Genomic DNA, 22607 nt, shown 5'->3' with positions numbered 1-22607 from the left:
CAAGCGTGAGCCTCAAAGAGGGTATGATATAATGAGATGGTGAAGAAAAAAAAGCAAGAAGGCTGTGGCAAGAGAATAAGGGCTGACCAGCAGAAGGGGAGTGTGACAAGAGTCAAAGAAGCAAAATCTCCAGGCTGATGTTTCCTTTGCCATGTTCGCGCCACAGCCTACGGAAACTGCTCCTAAAGGGGACACATTTAAGGCCTTTACGTGACATTAAGAGAAATTTGTTTCAAAGACTTCATTCCTTCTGCATCCTTCTTAGTGACAAAACAGCTATGTGACTGTTGGAAACGCCCTCCTCCATTAGCAGAAAACACAAAAAAGCAAAGTTCAGCCTGAGCCCTTGGTGAGTATATAACATCATATGCACAGTGGCTATAATGCAAGGAGATCTGGTACGTCTATAGCAGTTGGTTTATGTTTGCTGTCTTTCTTGGGATTTGTGTATGTTGAATAGGTTTAATTGCTCAGGAATCAAATTGTGCTTTTAAACCTGCTAGGCAGCTGTGGGATATGCTACAGAAATCATCAAACACTTTGACCATGGTTAACGCAATACTAAGGCCAATATTCCTGCACACTTCCATCAAAATGAATAAAGTGTGCTGGTAGGTTTTTCTCAGCCCATAATATTTTTTCTTTTCTACGTGTTTCAACAGCAGTGTTAAGTTCTATAGGTCTGGAGGGATGGATGAGTGAAGAAGGTGCTTCTTACCCCTGTAATGGCTCTGGGACATAGGTAAGAGGAAAGAGGTACTAATTATTAGCCCCTCTTAAGTATTACAAGATACCTGACACAATCCCAGGCCCACGGCAGCCATTTAATGTAGTGGGAACCAGGATCTCACTGAACTAGTTGGCATCACTTGAAATAAATCAGGATTGCATCGTCATCAAAGATACACAGATAAACAAAGTTAATGTGTACTTCATCTTCATACTGACTGAGTCTGACAGCAATGAATCCAATTAGCTTTTCACTGAAGACAATGAAATTAAATCAAGAATGATTTTGGCCTTCTGGCTCTGAAATCTGTGTAACAACATGCACTTCCGCTGTAAACATCTGCTTTATTTTTTTATTTTCATTGTATGACAAAGTTCAACACAGGGAATTAATCCAGAAAAGAGCAAAAACTTTTCACAGCAGTAGACAGGGAAATCACAGAAGTACTTCCCCGCATAAAATGTTCCAGACTGAGTTTTTTTGTTTAGTTGTGTCACGCAGCTTTTATTTCCAATAGTTAAGATGGGGCGGGGGGAGGAGGGGAGATAAACCACTGTATCATTTTTACACTGCTAGACTAAATGTAATCCCAATTTTAAGTCCTACAACTTCTCCAAAATTCATCGTGTTTTTTTTTTTTGCCAAGTACTGTGCCTTATGTTCTTTTCATTACACTAGAAAGAGGCTTAAGTGCACCTCATGTTCTTCCTAAATCTTATAGCAATAGATGAATAAGAATCACACTGAATACTACTAGTGAAGCTGATGTCTGCCTTTGGAAGTGTCTGTGAAACTCCTTCTGGAGGTTTAGGCCCATTGTGCAGTTGTCATGGTTCAGAATCTAGCCATAGGCATTAGTCAAGTGCAGGCAACCTTTTCAAAGCTGTATGATGTAAATATGTATCTAAATCCTTGAAGATACAGAAATAATTTGAAAATCATACCTTCTTGGACTAGATCTGGTTTAGATACATGCCACAAATGTGTAAAGGAAAGGAAAGGTTGTCCCAGGATAAAAAATAATGGGAAGGACTAAAGACATACAAAACAATTAGCGGTTGCCTAATTAGATGCCATTTTAAGTAGAATATTTTAGTGGACATATTTAAAAGATTGGCTAATATCAAGTTTATAAATTCAGATTATCTTTAATACAAAGTCTTAAGATATTGTACAAAATTCTTCTAGAAGCCTATCAAAGCATGCATAATTATAGGATGATTTGCATCTTTGACTGAAAAAAGTCTGTGGAACAAATATGGTTTTAGGAACTGGCCGTAGGGATAAGCCATCATTACACTGAAAAATAGTACTGTGCCAACTATTGTGTGCGAACTAAAGTGAAGGACAGGAAGAATTTCCTTATTTCTGATGAAATTCCTTTCCCTCATTCACTGCTCCTCCACTACAACTTAAAGAGCAAAGTTAATGTCTTTGGAATGCAGCAGAGTGCCCCAAGTGTTATGGGTTTTGATTTGTTTTTTTTTTAATTTTTCCCCTCTGGGGACACAATGCTTCTGGGGATCTCTCATTTCCTTGACAAACTGCACGATTTGATTGCTGGTTCCAGCATAGCATATGCAGTTTATAAGAGCAGTGCATTCTTTTCCTCTCTATAGAAGAAAATAAAGTCACTAAACAGTCTAAGGAAAATGCCAAATTCCCAGGAAATAAAAACTTCTGCCTCTGTGTGTGTGTGAAGTTTAATAGCTTTTGAATGAAATGACATTATTATTGCTTTGAGGCATACATGTATTGCAATAGGTTTTATTATTTTGGAAGATGGACGTGTGAAGAAAGATGCTCTAAAAAAAAGATAAAAGTGATGTTACATTGAATAAAAAACATTTGCATTTCATTTGTTTAAAAATAAGCTATTAAAATGCATCATGCGATTCTTCACATGTCAGCCCGGACAAATGAAGCAAAGATGCCATCTTCTTGAGAAAGTAGGTTCTCAGGCGTATCATATTCTAAAATGTTCCCTCGCTTCATGACGATGACCAGGTCTGCTGTTAGGATGGTGTGAACCCGATGCTGCCGTAAAGAAAAGCATACAGAAGTTTTCGTTATGATAATTCTCTCTGCAGTTCATTAATGGGCCTAATGCAAGGCATACCAAGTTGGTGAAAGGCTATCCTTGTTTACAGTGGTATTTGGAGTAGGTCCTTGTACTATATCTTTAATCTGAAGAGATCTCCAATTACTTTACAGCCTCTGGCACCAAGCCTGAAAATACTTAAGCATGCACTTCACTTTCGGTCCGCTAATTGCCATTATGGGCAGCACAACTGTTGGAATAAATCCTACAGTGTCACTGAAATACATCTTCTCCTTTAGGAAATATGTGTGAGAAACATCCTGGGTGTGCCTGCACTGTCAGGTGGCTTAGTGTCCTTGGTCTCTGTACCCTGACTGTCTGCTCTGCACCTATCTTAGGGCAATCCTGGGCTGTCTCCTTCTGTAAATCAATTAGCTCCCTCTAAGATTAAATTTGTGCGTGCTACAGGCAATATTGAGCCCCATAGGCAACAGGGATGAAACAAGGCTGAGTTTGATTTCAGTGCCGTATGAATACAGCCAGGCAGGTATAGACAGGATGAACTCTAAAAGTGTGATATTTCACTATAAAGGCTGAAGGTCAGGGTTTACTTTATGGAGTGGATTCCTCTAACGTTATAGATTCAGTGCTAGCTGCCTGCCTAAGCTTTAGTTAAATATGATTCGCATAAATAGTCATGAAATTAAACAAACCCAGGAACCACACAATAAACACCTTCTTGCACTGTCGTCTCAGAAGTTGTGCCGTAGAAAGGAAGCAGAGTGAAAGGAAACTAAAGAGGTAAAAATAACTACCAAAGAGCCAGAAGTCTTGTGAACAGTGTGGACTGAGAGAGTCTACTTGTGAGTCTTCACCAAAGTGGTGAACAGGCCGTCCTCTTTGAGGAGTAAGTTTGAGGCAGTGTCACATTCAACTAGAAAGCCCTCAGAAAGGACTAGGACAATATTGGCGTCCAAGATGTGAGATACGCGATGCTGGAAAAAAGAAAAGAGAAACAGGTGGGTGAAGGAAGGATCAGCCATGAATGAAGAGAGGAAGGAAACGAAGCCAATTCTGTGAGGAAAGCTAAATATTAACGTGTGCCGTTTTGTTTGAGACACCGACTTTGGAGAGGCAAAGCAAAAGAAAAGTGAGATTTCAGTCAGAAGGACAATCCTGAAAAGTTGAATGGCACGTAACTGAAGGAGCATATGCTTACTGCTAGCATCTTCAGCATTTACACATCCGAGAACCTCAGAGCCTACTGTCAATGAGCTAGGTTAAGTGGCTTGCTTGACACAAACTAGTCACTGACAGACTTGAAACCAGAGTCCAGGAGGCATAGCTCTAATCTCTAACCGCAGGACTGGATTCCAGACAAAGCAAATGAAACAGCTGTTGAAACACGTATTTATCTGGTGGATAAAACATCTGTTTGTTGAGTAAGCCTGCCGTCACAAGGTGAAACACTGTGTATGTGTGTACGTGTGTATGCATGTGTATGTATGCACATACACGTGCATAGCTGCACAGATATATGGAACTTTTGGGCAATAGAAATGGCAGGAAAACAGGAAAAAATATCATAAACCCTTAGTTGAACAGATACTAATTTTTGAGCAATTCCCATTGATTCAAATTTTTAAAACTTTTATCAAAAAACCAACTTTTTATTCTGAAAGAAAAGATAACCCAACTTAAGAAACCACACCAACAAGCTTTTGAAATCTCAGCTCCTTTTATAAATTTGTGCCATGATAGTAGACACTATACATGCAGACTCCAGAGGCAAAATTCAAATCTAGATTTTGATGCAAGTTTCAATAATGGTTTAACCCATGGGTTTGGTTTCAATTTTTAAGTGAGAATGACTTCAAATTTTCTTGGAAACAGTGTAGATGCTGAAGTTCCCTGTAAAATCCTTCTTCAGATCTAAGTGTTTTAGTTTGGCCCATTTGCAAGATAGCATTTACTGCAAAATTTCAGGTCATTGATAGTATGTGTCTTGACTTGTTCTAGTATCTGGGAATATTCTGACCTTGTGTTTTAGTTTTATTTTTTGATGTTTTTAGTTTTATATAGTGATGTTTAACTGGTGAAAGGCAAGACTAACTGCCTGAGGAATGAGGAAAGAGAGCATTTGCTGGCATCAATACTTACCGCTATTGTTACGACTGTGCGGTCTGCAAAGGCAGTCATCACAACCTTCTGCAAAATGTTTTCCTATCAAAGGAAAAGGCTTACTTCAGTTACTTCATCCTTTTATATTTTAATTCATGTGTCTTCAAGCACGTAAGAGAGAGAGGATCGTATTCCATACTATCTCTGATCTGTCCACCAGATTCTCGGTAATGAAATGCCACACAGGGGATTTTCTAAAACATTTAATTTTGTCTTTTTTCCCCTCACCATAGGCATCAATCCCCAAAACGCATCAACAGCAATGGCTGAAACCAAACACAAGAAAAAGGCGAAAAAGCTGTCAGTTTTTTCTGCTAAAGAGATCTCATGGCTGACATTTAGGGAAGATGATGCCTCCTCTCCTAGTAGATCCATGCACTGATGGTGCTAATTGCTATACTCACTGTGGCCATGTCAATAGATGCTGTGGCTTCATCCATGATGAGAATGCTACTCTTGCGGACAAAGGCTCGGGCCAGACAGAAGAGCTGCCTTTGCCCTACGCTGAAGTTCTCTCCTCCTTCTGTTACCATTGCATCTGTAATAAAATCAGTTACTTTGAATGTTGCACCACTGAAACGCTGTACATTCATACAGTCAGGACCCAGAGATTTTGAGTGGGCACTGTGAAAGCTTTGGTTGTGCACTATTCCAGGGTCAAGCAAAATCCCTGTAAAAGCCAAGCAGCATAATCTTGACTGAACACTGTAATGGAGTCATACCAAGAAAAGTGAGCTTTTGGGAAAGGAGCAGCTTCTTGGGAAAGGAGCAATATATATCATTAAGCAAAGAGTTGGCACAAATAGTTAGCAAATCCGGTAGGCTGCAGGATAATATCTTAGTAATATGAAATACGCTTAATATGGAAGGAAATATGTGAGTTTCCTTCGTGAACCAGATCTGAAATGATAAGGAAAATGCTCTGTCAGTGTTCTAGACAAGAGCTACAGCTCTGCTGGCAGAGCCAGATTCTGCCGAAGAAGCGGAGGTAAAACTGCTCTTTTTTAACTCTTTGCTGACTAGTCACCCCACTATGATGCTGAGGTGCTGCAGTATTTTTCTGCAATGAGTGGAAAACCAGACTACTCTTCACCTTTTTAGTAAGAATATTCTGTCTCTATGCTAGATGTAGGTGCCTGGCAACTCCTACATGATGGTTCAGAGTGTAAGATCTTATGTATCTGTTTATATGTGTGCGTGCTCATGCATGCATAATTTCATTATTGGCCTATGTTCCCAGAGACTTGGTTCAGACATACCAAGGCCTCCTGGCAATGACTTGACCATGTTCTTCAACTGAGCAATCTCCAAAGCTTCCCAGAGTCTATCATCGGTGCACTTGCATTCTGGATCCAAATTAAAGCTGCAAAGAAAACCGTAACAAGAGTTTTGTTACTGCAATTACAGTTCATTCAGGTCTTCTGCAAAGGAACATTTTGGCATTGTGTATGTCACTTGACTTCCCTTGGACAGACAGATTGGACTGAGCTAGGAAGGTTCCTTCCCTTTTACATCCCTTCCTCTTCCCCAGTGCCCATCACAAGCACGCCATGCAATGGTCACCCCCAGATGGCATACACCTACCGGATGGAGCCACTGAACAATATTGGATCCTGGAGAATAATGGAGAGTCGGGAACGGAGAGTATGAAGAGGCAATTTGCTGATGTCTATTCCGTCAATCACTATCCTCCCTGTTTAAAACAACATGCAGAAGACATGTGAGGGAATTGCACAAAGCATGTGATCTGCAGGTAGCAGAGAGAAAGAGAAAACAACTAGTTTGGGCTGGACTCCAGATGATGGGGCAGGGTGCCTCTGCGATCTCTCAGCACCGTTATATAAACATGGGGAAGGTGAATGTGTGTAGCGATGCAAGCCAGAGGGAACCCAGCTTATTAGTGACACTGTTGCCTTGCTCTCTTTCTTTTTTTTCCCCTCATCTTCCCTTAAAGGAAATACGTGGCTTCCATGCTATGTGATTAATGGTAGAACCAGAAGGACAGTTTATTATGGGGCAACCTGAGCTTTACAGTCAAACAGAGCGAGAACGAGAGCAACTTATGTAATTAGCCACATCCTGTGCCTTTCTCTGTTCCCCTTGACTTTAACAGTTGCAGAAGATATTTAATTTGAGATTGTGCACAATTTCTTTTGCATAATACATGTATGTATCTGCAATCTGTACATCAGGAGCCAAAACTATCCTTCGAACTCTAGAAGAAATGGGGTAGCATTTACTTTTTAACACGAGGCAGATCAGAAGAGCAAAAAGGATATCCTACTCCATTTTAATACCATTCATGCTGGTTCCTACAGCTCAGTTTCATTTGAGTATTTGGTTGTGAATTAGCCACATACTGTTCTGCTAGCATAGGATTACTGGAAGCAGTCCCATTAATCACTCCTTAACCTAATAGTTCATTCCCTGACAAGAAGTTGCTGCAACAGCTGGGATACTTGGTAAAGTAAGAGGATTTTTCCTTTTCTAGTCACTACTTCAGGTCAATGAGCATATGGATTTCATCTGAAAATCTGATTTATGATGTGCTGGGTATGGCAACTGCTGATATTCAGGCGAGGGAGATGGGGGAAACGTACAAGAGAGACTGGTTTGCTGCTCTGTAAGTAGAAGAGGGTGAGAAGGGCAGAAGGAATCTGGCAAATACATGGCTATTCAAAGCTGTGCACATATGCCTCTTCTGTCATTCCCAAATGCCATGATACTGCATTTTGTAGATTACTTTATGTGGCCCTATTCTGATGAAAGACTTAATCTCCACCGAGCAGGACTTCCATTAATCTTATGCTTTCATTAGAAGTTCAGAGGAACCAAGATTTCATCTGTGGGGTGCAAAGTCCAATTGTTTTCAGACTTTCAGAAAGTCTGAATCAGGTCATAAGACTTCAGCATGAGACATTGGTGGCTGCATAAACTTACGCAATTCCTTTCCTTCACAAATGAGGACATGAGAGAAGGTTAGCACAAGATGAGGTGGACTAACGAGAGAAAAATTAATATGGCATGCGTTGGGAATAGGGGAATGCATTTTTGATAGAAGCCAGGGTGTTGAAGGAAAAGAGAAGATGAGGAGACTTAAGGGAAAAAGTAAATTAGAGAGGAGTTGGGAAAGCAGGAAAGTAATGAAGGGCGGCCAAGCAAGACAGAAGAGAAATGAGTGGTGGTTTGAACAGAGGGCGAGAAAAGGGAAGCACTGAAGAACAAAGAAAGAAGTGACAGTAGGGGAATAACATGGAACACATACAAATTCAAAGAAATAACAGAGCCATAAGAACCCAAGATGGACAACATGAATGAAATCTGGCTCCAGTAAAGTTACTCGAAATCTTGTTATGTAACTTTTATTAGAGCCACGACTCCACCCAGAAGTGGACCAGCGTAGAGGCCAAATATGGGTCTCGCTGAGAGAGAGACAGGGATATGCACAAAGGATGAACAGAGCTTGGTTAGAAAAGACTTAGGCATTCCCATTAGGAAAAATCAGGCATACAGAAGGAACAGAAAAAGAAAAGATACAGAAAGAAGATTAAAGTAGAAGGAAACTTAAAGTTGGCCATAAATATAACTATTACTTGTTTGCCCTATTTATATATATCCAGGAACCCCGGTCATGAATCAGAAACCTATTACCATAGATAGATATAGGCACAGAACCACAACAAAAGCACGTATTAGCTGCATCAGATTTACTTATCCTCCTGCATCCTACTGGGGTTTCCCTAGCAAACGTTCCACGTGCAATGGCTAAATTAGAAACATGGAAATCTTTGAAATAAAAAGATGACTCTCCAGTAGGTTTCCATATTCCTGCAACGGTACCCATGTATACGTATTATAAATGCCAGAGTGCATATTGCTGCATACCAGTTCATTCCAATTAGCTGGGAGAGTTAAATATTGCAGGAGTGAAAGCATAGCAAAATGTTTCCAAAACCTTCAGTCAGTTTCTGCTGTAGTTGTGGGAAACCACAATAAAATAAAAAATAAATATCAAGGGAAGGGACTTGTTAAGTTCTAGTTTCTATTCTGCTAAAATTTTGACAGCTATCATAAGTTAATGCAGTTATTCTTTAGGGAGAAATTTAGAGAGGCTCCAGAGAGTTGCATATTTTTTCCTTCTATTTCAAAAATAGCATATTGTTTTGTCAGAGCATACGCAAAAAAAATTTAAAAAAATTAGAAGTATAATGTGTGCGTAACCTTTCCTGGAAGAACCAAGCGCTACTCACAATAGGACACTTTGTACTTTGAAGGATCAGGCATAACAAGCCCCATTCTAATCAAGTATCTTCTGAGCCAGAGAGCCAAGATATAAACTATCAAAAAGTCTCCTTGCTTCTTCTGAAGAAATAAGGGGGGAGCAGGTCAGGAGTGACAACATACTCCAGTCAAAACTAACCATCAAATATGTCCACCATTCTGAAGAACGCCAAAGACAGGGATGACTTGCCGCTGCCAGTACGACCACAGATCCCAACCTGCAAAAGAAAGCAAGATGTTACTTACTTATAGAGGGAAGCTGTAAATCAGACCTGCAGTCCTTTTGCGAAAGCTGGACTGGACTGCTCTACTGGTGAGAAGAAAGGTCCTTCCCAATGGCCAGTGGCAGACACCAGGGAAAAACCAAAAGAGCATGGCAAGAACACTCCTTTTTTCTGCCTCTCAGTATTGTGAGGACTTGTCCCAGGAACATTTTTAAAACTTCAGCATTTTGACCTGGACTCCAATGGCACTATATGCTGAAATGTGAGATATTCTTGCATTTTTACTCAGTTCCAGTTTAGTGTTCATCTAATCTCATCTGGCCACCTAGGCTCACTCTGTGTGAGGGAGATGGACTTGGAAAGAAGTGAGACTCTCAGAAGGAAAACTGATCCCAGCCAAGAATAAGATGTCATCAGTGTAAGTTTCTTGACCCACGCCCAGGGACCTCAGAGAGGACCATCAATGTATGTAGCTGTCACTGCAAATTGTTGTTATTCTTGCTCTTCTGCCACCTTAGAAAAGAAAACACAATAAGGAAGGATCTGCTCCAGAATGGGTATGATAGGCAATTGCTTGACACGATACCTTTTGTCCTGGTTTGATATACGCCTTAACATGCTTAAGAACAGGCTTCAGGTTGTTTTCATATCGAACGCACAAATTTTCAATCTTGATTTCCCCCTCCTGGGGCCAGTCTTTGGGGACTTGAGAGGGATCTGAAGTAGTTACAGAAAAACAAACCAAAACGAATGCTATCAGAGGGTCACCCTTTATGACATTCCCCTTTCCCCCTCTCTCCTGTCTGTGGACCTTCCTGAAGCCACTCGAGACATGGAGTCCCACTTCCCTGCTGAGGGGGAGCTGGGAACTGCCTGGCGGGTGCGTTAGCACTTAGCTTCCAGATCTCCACACATAAGATGAGAGGGCAAATGCTAAAGTGGCTCTTGGCAATGAAACGGGGAGAAGCCAAACGAGCAGAGAAGAATGTAGTGTCAGCGCAGCATTAACATCTTCTTCGGTCAGTAACCGGCACAGGAAGGGCAGTGCAAGCAAGGATGTTGTTACTGCCTTACAACATCAGCTGTTGACATTATTACAGCTCATATTTCATCCTGATTTGCGAATACGCAGGCAGGTTTTGTGTCCAGACTAAGGGGTTTGACCTTCCAGGGAAGCTTGCTGACTTGCGAGTTTTTTTGGCCTTGCACTTCAAGCACTTCTAAAGTACCAATCAAAGCCAATTTGAAATATGTGGAGTATGAACAGCAATGTGCAGTTCAGGGAAGAGCTGCTGAGGTCCAATTGCTAACATGCCCCTGTCCTGTAGTCCCCATTTGCTGCAAAGATCAGAGATTTTGAAGCATGTGACTGATGGTGCATTTCTAATTTTCATCCATTTTTTTGAATAGGTGCATGGATATTTTGTTCATCCCATCTATAACTGTGCCCTAGTACTTTCTGATTGTACTACAGGGCCATGCTCTGCCTCCCTGGCGCTTGGTAGGGTTTTTTTAATGTTGACTATCATGGGCCACATATTTCATAGCTGCTTTTAGCTATCCTTGTCACTCACATCAGCGGGAGTTCCTACATGTCAATGAGCACAGATTTTGGCCAAAGAGGCATATACATTTTACATGACCAAGTCTTCCGTGCTTTCACATTACCACATTAAAAACCCAAAAAGATTAGACTGCAATACCCAAGTAGCCATCATAGTTCTCCGACTCCATGTTCAGGAAGCTGTGCACTTTTTTTACCGCACCCATCTGCACCTCCAGATCAGCCAGATTCCTCACCACCCAGTTCAAATAGTTGGTTATCTGCATCACAAAATGAAAACAAGGACAGGGTTCAGCCTTCTGTCTGTTCATCTCCCTGTTTGCAAATAAAGGTTGGATAAATTTGTAATAGTCTTTGGCCTGACTCAGCACAGCGGGTCTCTTATTGACGTTACAACAGTTCAAGACTCAGTGCAATGGCATCAAATACGTAATAAGCCAGTCATACTCCAACACAAACAACCCTGACATAGTAATTTAATGCTCAGTATTCTTATCCTTGTTTTTTGAAGGAGAACTATGGAAAGGTTGTACCTACAGTCTGAAGATGTGACTGATTAAGGCAATCTCTTGTTCTCAGCATCTAGTAATCAGTACTGAAAGGCATTCTCTATCAGCACACAAACACAGAAAAAAATCAGAATTGGAAGCACTGTTTGGAAATATTGCAATTTCTAATCTTTCAAAGACTGCAACTAAAGATTAAGAAAGCTTACTATTTGCAAATATATTGAAAAGATTTGATGGGCATTTCAGTTCTGTTTCCTTCTGTACATATTTAGATAATTCATTTCTCTTTCTCAGTGGAAAATGTGAGTTTCTTCGCATAGAAATAGGTGAGAAATAATGTATTATCAGCTCAATGGTGTTTCCTTCTTGGTGTTTATTCCCTTTTGTAATCAAAAGGATTTAATCAATAGTAAAGCTATTAATTGTAGTAGATAATAGTTGAAAATTAGTTGTCTAATAATACCCAGAAGCTTAGAGAAACTAATGCCTAGTCAGGACTGACTATTTAAGGCTGAAAATAGAAACTTAACTTAGTGAAAACATCCTATACACAAACAGATTCAGAGAAAGGTTTTGTCATTTATTTGTGGGAGATTAGCTGAATTTGCCAAATAAGAAGTTTAGTATGAATACATCACTCAGCCCCACTTCTTTTCCACTTACCTAATACTGATGCAATAGGCATACAGTAAATAATTTTCACTGAGATTCAGCAATAACATTTGTTGTCAATTTAGAGGATTTAGTTGCTTGTTTTATCCTTAAGACAGAGTTATTCTAGCGGGTAGAGTGAAGTATTTTCTTCGTTGTTCAGAAACCCACTCATTCTGTGTCCGGGTTTTGAGTCGGGAAGCTACGGAAATGGGTACGTTTGCAGATAAGCTAAACACTCTGCAGAACTGCTGCTTGCGGAGTAGCAGGCTGCAATCATAGATCTGGCAGATTTGATAACAGAGCCTGGCGTCCAAAAGGCTCTACCCATTATTTCAACCTTCATCGCAGTTGTGCAAGGGAGTTGGCAGTGTTTATACATGGGGAGAGAATAAGCTTATGGATGTTTACTGTAAACACAATGTTGGTACAAACGGTTTGCTCTCATCCGGGTCCAAACATCAGCCCTCTCCTAGCTCCAAAGAGAAATGATACAAAAACCTGTGTCAGGGGACACAGGTAATGATCCAACTGCATTCCAAGTTCCATCAGTGTTATTGTGGGGCAGGAGAGAGACAGGTAATCACTTGGTGACTACAGCATTTTTTCCTCTGCTATGCCAGACTTCAGCACATGGCTAATTTACACTAATGATCTGTTTGCAAGTACAGACTAAATACAAAGAAGCCAAAGATGATGCAGACATCTTGGCGCTTTCAGATCTCTGCTAATGAAGCAGGATTACCAGGAATGTTTTCAGAGTGAAGTTGAAGCACTGGGACTGATTCTCAGTTGCTGGCAGATTCTCACACTGCTGCAACAGCAGCACAAAGGGGATCTAAGGCCACCCTAAGGCAGCTGCCGACAACTTTCTGTTGTAACCACGGGCTCGCCAGCATTTACGTGCAAAGCCAGATCTCGGTGGCAGACCCATACCCATATCCCTCCCTCATACCAGTGCCATAAAGCAGCCACGTTTTTGCCATGCCAACCATGATTTAAAAAATTCTTCCTGCCACTATCTTCATCCTGCTTTTGTCACCACTTTCGTGGTTAAATTCAGTGATATTTCTACTCTCTACGGTGATTGTACTCACTCTGTGCTCATGATGCACCCTCAGTCTCTCTTATAGCTTAGTACACTAAAACACTGTTCCTTCTCTGTGACTCAGCTCAAATAGCTCAGTGCTAGTGATAGAGCCAAAATGAATTGGCTAGCGTGCCACCAAAATCTCATCATTCCTAACCCCGTGTCCCCTGCTTTCTTACTGCTACCTGTCATGATGAACCATGCCTACCAGCCCCAAAAGTCCCAATCCCCAAATCCATTCAGAATTGCATGGACAATATTGGACATCTGAGTAGTTTCCCTCCAAAGGCAGAACTGGTATTTCTGGTTCTTCAGCAATTATTTTATTTGATCTTTGGTTAAAAATTACCCAGGTTATGACAGTCTGTGGAACAGTATTTTCTGGCAGGTTTTGCCATATACAGGCGGAACCAGCACTGTGTTGTGCAAAACAGAGTGCACAGCAGGTCCTCTTACGCATTTTTAATTTTCCTGCTCTGCTTGGGAGCACGCAGGGCCTGGGAATGGATGTGTTTTTTTAATTGGCTCATAAAACCTGAAGCAAGTCCAAGTTGCCCTGAACTCTCTCAACTTTGGCTCAAATCCATTATTTGCAAGATTGTTTTTTTCAAGATTAAGAAAGCTGGAAGACAACCATGTATATGTATTTTTAAAAGTATTATAAAATTAATATGTTGGTCTGAAAGTTCTTACTCTTTGCCTTGGTACATACCGTCAGAGCGTACAGGAGACCTAGCCCCACAAACCCTGAGTTAGGCCCTTCGGTGATGGAAGTGACAGCCGCAGTCAGAACTATACAAGCACCAAGGTAATCCTGGAACGAGAGAGAGGGGGAGAGAAAGATTCTAGGCAACATTAAAATGCAGCAACAAGAAAATTTCTTTAGTTGCACAGCAGGTTCACTTTACTGAGGATTATTTTTGTACTGAAACCTAGTTCTTAATTCTGGTTTGCTTTTCCTGGAAAAGGTCAGAGGTTGTGGTGCCCAACCTGAAACACTCTAAAGGAACTTGCTGAACACAAGTGAAACAGGCCAGTATTTTCTGCAAACCCATTTGGGCTAGGGTATCTCGTTGTGGCCACCCCAAAAAGAGCAGGTATCAAAAAATCTAATAAACACATTAAAAAAAAATCATAAGAATGGCATAACAATGACACTCCTAATTCCTACCACTAAAACAAATCAATTCCACTCTCTCCACTTTCCTTCAGGTCTTCTCAAACATGGGTTTGCTTCCCCAAAAAAGAGAAGTATCGGTGACTTCACAAAGTCCATGAGGAATTCTGGTAGAATTTATACAGGTCATGCACATGTTTTATTGGCACAAGTGGGCAGACTGACATACAGTGTCTATGTCATGCAATGGGACACTGTGCATGGCGAAGGCATCCCTAAGCCTGCTATACACTCACAGCCTGCAGTGAAACACCATGTGGGTGTTGGCAGCGTGGACTCTGAAAGCAGTATAGCTGTGTAGTTGTGGTGCTGCAAATGAGCTACTAAGCCTTGCTCCTGCCACAGCACTTTGAGTTTCAGAGTGATTCCGTGGTAGATACCTGAAGGATCTCAGCTCTGTTGCATGGTGATGTCTTGCTTTACAGAAATTGCTGTGTAGGCTGTATTAGAAAGATCTGACTTCTCACAAGCTTTGCAGGAGCTTGAACCCATCTTCTTGATGTGTACCTCAGTTTTGAAGTGAAAGCCACATGTGATCTCATGTAGTTGTTAAGGTGCCTGATTCATGAGACTGCTGGTATTGCCACTATCCCACTGCTCCCTGCATTATATTTACTTTGGATTACAGGGTTAGCATTTTCCATCCGTTTTTTACCTCCTGTCTGATAATATCCTGCCTGGAATCTTTCCTTCTGAGATTTGAAATGAGGGCCACCTAGTTCATCTGTCTGTAAAAAGTGTTGGCGAGCAGATGACAGACTCGAACTTAACATCTACAGGGAAGTAGAAGCACAATGGTCTCGAGTCTCCATCAGCAGTTGGGACAGGATTTCACAGTTGCTATTAAATCCTACAAACTTTTGAGTGATATTAGTACTACTGTGCCACTAGGCAGAGCTAAATGAACTATTCCTTGGCAAGACCACATTATTTCTAATGCTATGATGAAGCGATGCATATTCTTGGATCAAATTCATTCCACGTGTAAGCAAGTCTAAGACTGAGAGACATTAACCGGCATTGCCACAGCTTATTCCAGGATTGGTTGTTGCTCTGTTATTTATCTGTCTTTGGTTTGGAAGCAAGTTCAGCTTGATCTTGGATGCTGTAGGAAGCTGAAAGCTTCATGCACAAGGGAAAGCTTTGCCATCATAAGAAATGGAGCACAACTTTTGTTGCTCTACCAGCGTACCAGGAAACAAAAGTGAGGATATAGCCTTTGATGTGAGGATTAATCTTGCCTATTACTATTTGTGTCTAGAATCAGGTCACTGCTCTGTTTATTCACTGCTCTTTTAGTGTCAGGTGAATAAGGAAATCACAGTTACTTTGCTTTCCTTTTCTTGCCTTGCAGCTCAGGAAAGTTCCTCATGTGCTGTCCCTGGAGAGGCCCCATGAAAGCCAGGAGCCTGTCTCACTGGCAGTGGCTGCGTTGTGCCCTGCTGTCATTTGTTTTTCAGTTGGAGTCTAGTTCTGCCATCTTTCGTGATATTGAACAGTAAAGATCACAAACAGTATGGCCTCACAGCTGCAGTAAGGGCACTGAAAAGGAGGGCTTTAAATGACAGCTGTGGGATTAAACCTGTTGCTGGAGAGATACCTCAGGACCTGGAAGCTCTGTGGTGCCTAAACCAGCCCTGGCAGAATGATGGCACAGTTCGCAAAACTACTAAAAAGCCATGCTCTGCTTTGAAAGTTCCTGCTGCGGCAGGCCTGCAGACGCTGCACAGTAGTAGAGAAAGACTTATTTCAAGTTATGTAAATGTTTGTTCTTGCACTCTCTTCAGACGCTAGACATCACAACAGCAAAAGATGAGGCAGACTTGTATTTTCTTACTCCTGGCCAAGAAAGCTGAAAAAACTCTATGGGTTTAACATAAACAATCCTGATCTATTTTAAGAAACAGTGTGTATAATCTCATTGCGAGATTAATTCTCATTATTATCTTCTCTGCATCAGGCAAAGGCTCTGTTTGCTTCCAAGGTTTCAAAACCGTGGCTGGGACTAAACTGAACGTACCGTCCTGACCTCCAGCCATCTGTTGGCAGCCGACAGAAATAAGTAGGCAATGTTGTTCGTGTCCGTGAGTTCTAGCATACGTTGTTTAAATCTGGCTTCGTGCCTGCCAAGAGCAAAGTTGTTATATTACAACACATTACACACTCATACACAAAAGGATGAAGCATTAAACTCTTCTCTTCCTCCCCTCCCCCCAAACCAAAACTTTTTGCCCTTCTGCTTTTGCCAAACTTTGGGTTAAAAACTCTTCCCTAAGGACCCGTACCTGCTGCCAGGGCTTTCTTTAACCAGGCAGAGCTACACGTACAATGGGGAGGAATTTGTTTGACAAGCAATTATGTTGGACTAGATTTTGGATCAGGTCCTGTCCCCTCAAAGAGACTGCAGTGCCAGGGTGCTAGGGACAGGTTTTATCTTCCCAGAGCACATCCGCTTTTATAGCTGTGGGCTGTGGCTGCTGCTGCCCTCCAGTCCTCTGACAGGTGAGTGCTGCCGTGGCCCCTCGCTTCTTCCTCACAAGCCACTAGCAAGAGCAGAGGGCTCACCTGTCAGCTTAAAATCTGATTTCAGAAGTTACCTAGCCAGCTGCAGGAGTTTTCAACAGGAGTGACAGCTCTAAGGTTTCAACTAATGTAGACTGTAGATTGATCAGTAGATCAATACCTTTCAGCTGCGCAGCTCGGCTGTTTTCTCAGCCAGTCACACCTTGCGTAAGCAACTCGGAAAACTACCGTGAGGGAGAGCTATAGATCATTTCTGAATTACAAAAATGAGCGGTGTTACCTCCACTGTCACTTGTTTCTCTCTCCCCCATGTAATGCCCATCATGTTTAAAAACCAGTGCAAGGATGTCAGAGCGCCTAAGAGCCGAGGTACGCTTTGGGAGAGGAGGGGGAAATCTCTGTAAGCGTATTAAATTCATGGCGCCTTGCAGTACTTTAGGTATGACCTGCAGCCAGACGGAAGCCATTTCGTCATTTCATATTCTACTGCCTGTTAAATACCCTCACTTGAATAAACTACTTGAACTTCATTCAGCAGCTTATCGTCTGCTTTATCATGGCAAGCTCTTCCATTTTAAAGTCTCAGGGCACTGCTGTGAAGCACCTGTAACCCCTGTTCTGCCAGAAACATCTGTCTTTTTTTTTTTTGCCTTTTCCCACTGATACTTTATTTCCCTCTGCACAGCTTGTAAACATGGCAAGCAACCTCCCCAAAACAGCGACTGGTAACAGTAATGACGCGGGGAGGAGCAAAGATGGACTGACTATTCTGCTCGTCTCCTTTCTGGCAGCAAAACTCCTGTTTTCCTAATGGAAAATCTGACACGCTCAATCTGTATCTTTTCATCCATGTCCAGCTCATCTTCTAGGCAGTTTTAGACTTTTATCCGTCAGATGACAAACAGCAAAGGTCACTGAAATCGCTTTCTCATCCAACTGTACTACTTTGTGGTAAGTTATGTGAGGAGCTGCTCTATTTTATCCTGGAACATACTGAACTCAGACTGCAGAGAATGACTAACAGGACTATTAGTAAATACGAGCTTGCTGACAAAAAACACTGGAGACTTCAGGTTTGGTTGACGGTGGAGCGCAGACAGGGAAATGAAATGGCTTTGATTAGCACCAGAGATCCTGGAAAACTCAAGTGATGGTTACGATGCCTAGTCCTTCCCTAGGGCTGCCTTTTGCTCTCTGCCATCCAAGCCCACATTGCCGTTTTGTAAGGTAAAGAAGAGTTGAACGACTCCCAAGAAGTGCTAAGCTCTTTCATCTTTCTCAGGAGATAATGTGATGAAAGGCCACTCTGAATCTCTTAAGAAGCACTCAGCATACATCAGCATCGGGCCTTAATTATGACTTACTGTTTCAATACATCATTCTGGTTGATAAAGCTTGTTACAACATTTCTTGTTGACCACTGGCTCACACCTCTTCAACACAGCCACATTTTTGCTTGTCCTGCCACAGAACTTACCGCAGCACTCTGAACTAATAGCCTAGGTCCTAAAGCTAGCTGAAGTCTAAAGCTAGATGAAGCAGTCTTAAGCTGATCAAATACGTGTGTAAATAGCACTGCAGCGTGATCCACATCGGCTTTAAATCCTACAGTGTACAGAATGAGTGCAAGTTACACTTACTGGGGGACAACATCAAGCTGGCACTTTGACAGAGTCATGCCAGCTACAATGTAGTGAATACACAGGAGAATTTGGCTTATATTTCATATAGTAAGTAGAGAAAAAAAATACGTGCATGGTTGGAAAAATTCTCTGAATCTTCTGGAATTTATTTTTTGGTTTTGATTGACAAGGCTAGGTTTTACAATATTAAGATCAAGTTCTGTTCTGCCATAGTTTTCTTGGAAAGTCCCTCTAGTTGCCTACTGACTTCCAGTTGGAGAGTACTATAATGATGTTTCCCTGCCTGAGGAGTGGGTTAAATACAGAGATGACTCAGGGGCACTTGAAGAGCACAGCTTGTAGGATATAGTGGAGGGGTCTGAAGGAGTGATGCCTGTGCCTGCCTGGCAAAGGAGAGCTCCCTGCTGTCCAAGTAAGGCATGGTTAAACTAAACACCTTAAAAGTTTAAATACTGTATCCTAAAAGAGTCATCATCTGTTCAGTGGAAAACCAATACAGATAAATTAGTATGTTACTGAAAATATGCACAAATGTTTAGAGATGTGGCAAAGCCACAGGAAAACAAAAATTTCTTTCCTGTTTTGAGATAGCTTAATAAAGTCTACCAAATCCAATAATTTGCCCTCAGACATGGTCCAACAAGCTGCACAGGCCAGAGCAGAACCCAAGCCTCTCTCTAATAATTTGTTTTACGGACCTGAATGCTCTGATGGTGGTAAGGCCTTCAGCTGTCTCAGAGAAGTGACAGAGTAAAGGTAGCTGGGTGCTGTCGTCAAGTTCCTGGAGGTCCCTGGGAGTACGAAAAACAACACGCAGCCATTACAATGTAAACACCTCTGTCTGTAGAAATTTTACTGCATAACAGACAAGAATAGACATTTTATGTATTGCACATATTCTTTTCAGGATCACACAAAATAGTATTTCTATAGTATAGAAAGACACTGACATGGGAATATCACATTTCTCTTTTGTCATAGAAGCCTTTGAATCACCTCCCAGCCACCTCCACAGATCTAGCTTTTGGTCACAGCTAAGCTTCTGTTTGTCCCACAGCGGTAATGACATTATCACACCTCTTCTGGATAAAAACCTGCTGTCCATTTTAGCCAGATCCTAATTACCTTTTATTCTCAAACATTCTAATTTATTAATATAATTAATATAATTAACTTAAATTCAGAACAGTTGATTTTCAACTTTGTAGCATGTTATTTGTGGCTCTTACATCAGATATAAAATAGAGTTTGTGTATCTGCAAGTTTATCTATTTTATTGCAACTGTATGTATCAGCTGGCCTAACAAAAAGGGTGCCTTTCTGTATAAACTTTGCCTCATTTTGAGTATCTGTAAGTACCACGACATGCTGAATGTAAAATATAAGAGACTGTAGCAGACCTTCTATTTGTAGTGTTAACATTATCACATTGGTTAAAATAGAGACAGCACTGACAGAGAAATAATATGAATGAGAAATTTCCTCAATTATTCAGCAATGGTATTTTCAAGACCTGCATGGAGCAATGATATTTAAGTCTAAAAAGTTCCAGTCTCCTGAAACAGGAATGTTTTCCCAACCACAGAGACAAATACATCTTTCTGTAGTATTCTGGCATAGCAGCCAGTTGTATAAACAGAAGAGAGGCCAGATCATTAGATATTTAAACTCTTTATTGAAATCCTACTGTGTTTGCACACTGTATTAGATAGGCCAGGAGAAATAACTGCTCCATGATGCTGAATGTTACAGTATACAGAACTGAATTTGCTGCTTATGTTTTGATGATAAGTATGCTCTCTTTCAAATTTATGATGGAAAATACACAGAAGTTTTTGAGAGATGTAATGGAAAATACAACAAAGAGTCAAAGTGCTGCAAGAAATATTGTAAATATTTGCATTTCTAAAAATTAGTGAAGCTTATATGCCTGGAAAGTACTGCATGCAAGTAAGTTATAAATACTGGCTGAAGCTATCCTTCATCCTACATTTCCCAAGACTATTTTTTCTAGAAATAAATTGGATTTATTAATTTCTATTGTGGATTGAAAGAACACAAGTCAACCCTGGATGTTTCACAAGTGATTTAAAAGATTTTAATTTAAACAGATTAAAAGAAATTACTTGCTGATACAGATTTTCCCAGAAAACTGTAAGGGAATAAGATGAATGAGGTCGCTATGGCCTTGCAGAAGATTGGCGATCGCAGAGCCAATGGGTGCATGTGCGTGTGTGTGCTGACCTACAGGGGTGATCAACTTCTCGCTCGCTTGCATGGTATGGCTATCGGTACAGCATGTGAGAAAACCAGGTTTGGAGACAGATGGAGACTTTACTCTCACATACAAAATCACAGAGAGAAACTGTAGTATTTCCCTGGGGTCTAATACATCAGATTTTGCCTACTTTTGTGTGTTTTAAGTAAGAAGTTTAAATGGTGTGCACTGCTATGTGTAGCAGGACAGGGTGACACTCAGAACATAATGCATTTAAGAATGAAAACCAGGTCTCCTGATTTCTGAGGCACCTTGAGGCCTGGTGTACTGCCACGTAGAGCATTAGTTTGGAAACCTGGTAGGGAAAGAACAAGGTTTCTGAAAAATCTCAGAGAATTTAAGCAAATTATTTCAGAATGAAACATTTTTGTTTTGTGAATTCTGATTATAAAGTTTTCTTATGAATAAATTGCCTCGGAAATTCTGAGGAAAGCTGATGAAAAGGAGGCTAAAGTGAAGCTAAATTATTGATATGTCACTCTGTGCCCCTCCTGATCCATTGATTTAAGGGGAATAACTGACACAATTCTTTCTCAGGCTACGTAAATAAGAGTATTGTCCATCAAGCCAACTGTACTGGAATGCTCAGTTGAAAATCACCGTGTCTCTTAACTGGATGCTACCAAACAGCAGTTAATGCTTTACCATGTGCATACTGCAAAGACAGATGCTAAAGATGGTAGGTTATTTTGGCATCCCTGCAGGTCAGCAGACACCTGTATCAGCAAGTGGAGTAAATCCAGCCAGAAATCTGGCTGATAAAAACAAAAAGCATGACTGATTGAATTTAAGACAAAACTTCGAATGGCTTGCATAAGATATTTTACTAAATTATATAATGGATTTAGCACTAGAAGCATGACTCTAAGAAACCATGACACTCTTTTTTTCTGACAAAAATTTACTCTTTATAGCCAGCAAACCATTCTGAATAAGAAATGTTGCTGTACAGTTGAAATGACTTTCTGTGGAGATTTTTTACCCAATATGAAGAAAAAGCCGTGACTACGTTAATCCAGGAAGTTATTTTCCATTCTCTACTAACCCTCAAAAGGTCGAAGAGGAGCTTTGACCAGATGTGAGCTGGCTCAGTTGATTAACAAACTTCATGCTCATCTGACTCTATCGCCAACAGTGTACAAAAGTGATGCAACTAGTGTTACTTGCCCAAATACCCCATTTGTAGTCAGGTCAGCTGAAAACATCCTCCAATGTATGTCTCAAACTCATACCTCAGGATCAGAAGCAGGACGCCATGACCATTTTCCCCTTATACTATCTCCTATAACCTCACATTCCATCACAATTCTTATGTACAAATTTTTTAGAAGAAATTTTCAGGACAGTTTTTTAATACGTACTTGGAAGCAACTCTGAAGTATTTCTGGATGAAATAAAATGCTATCCCGAGAGGCACGAGGGCGACAAGGAACCATGGAGTGGCGTAGGAGATCATTCCGATGGCTGACAGGCAGAGCAAGGTGGACCGCGTAAGAGACTCCAGGGTAGGAGGAATGTGCTAGAGTGAAACAAAAAACAAACATAAGGCAAAAGTCACTGGCAGTACTACGGTATGCCTTTTCCTATAGAGGACCATAGGGAAAGTGGAATGATACCACTGTGCACTCATTGGTATTCTCCCTATATCAGGAACCTTTATGCTTCTGTGGGTCTACTACTCAAATGTGCAGAGGTTAAAAAATGAGTCAGTACGT

At 41.1% G+C, this 22607-nt stretch overlaps 1 protein-coding gene across 1 annotated transcript in view; it reads right to left on the bottom strand.

The window, feature by feature from the left end:
- Positions 1 to 3586: 3586 nt before the first annotated feature.
- ABCC9 (ATP binding cassette subfamily C member 9) overlaps positions 3587 to 22607 on the bottom strand; it is a 73968-nt gene continuing 54947 nt past the window's right edge. The window contains exons 30-41 of the mRNA XM_075160749.1: positions 22254 to 22411; positions 19313 to 19405; positions 16469 to 16571; positions 13984 to 14085; positions 11161 to 11281; positions 10044 to 10174; positions 9373 to 9451; positions 6537 to 6645; positions 6212 to 6315; positions 5357 to 5490; positions 4932 to 4994; positions 3587 to 3766 (exon numbers count right to left, since the gene is read on the bottom strand). Of these exons, the coding sequence (XP_075016850.1) occupies positions 3629 to 3766; positions 4932 to 4994; positions 5357 to 5490; positions 6212 to 6315; positions 6537 to 6645; positions 9373 to 9451; positions 10044 to 10174; positions 11161 to 11281; positions 13984 to 14085; positions 16469 to 16571; positions 19313 to 19405; positions 22254 to 22411 (1335 nt within the window). The 3' untranslated portion in view covers positions 3587 to 3628. The remainder of the gene's footprint in view (positions 3767 to 4931; positions 4995 to 5356; positions 5491 to 6211; positions 6316 to 6536; positions 6646 to 9372; positions 9452 to 10043; positions 10175 to 11160; positions 11282 to 13983; positions 14086 to 16468; positions 16572 to 19312; positions 19406 to 22253; positions 22412 to 22607) is intronic.

The sequence above is a fragment of the Calonectris borealis genome, chromosome 1, assembly GCF_964195595.1.
Source record: "Calonectris borealis chromosome 1, bCalBor7.hap1.2, whole genome shotgun sequence".
Lineage (NCBI taxonomy): Eukaryota > Metazoa > Chordata > Aves > Procellariiformes > Procellariidae > Calonectris > Calonectris borealis.
This window is presented reverse-complemented; position numbering and strand designations above follow the sequence as displayed.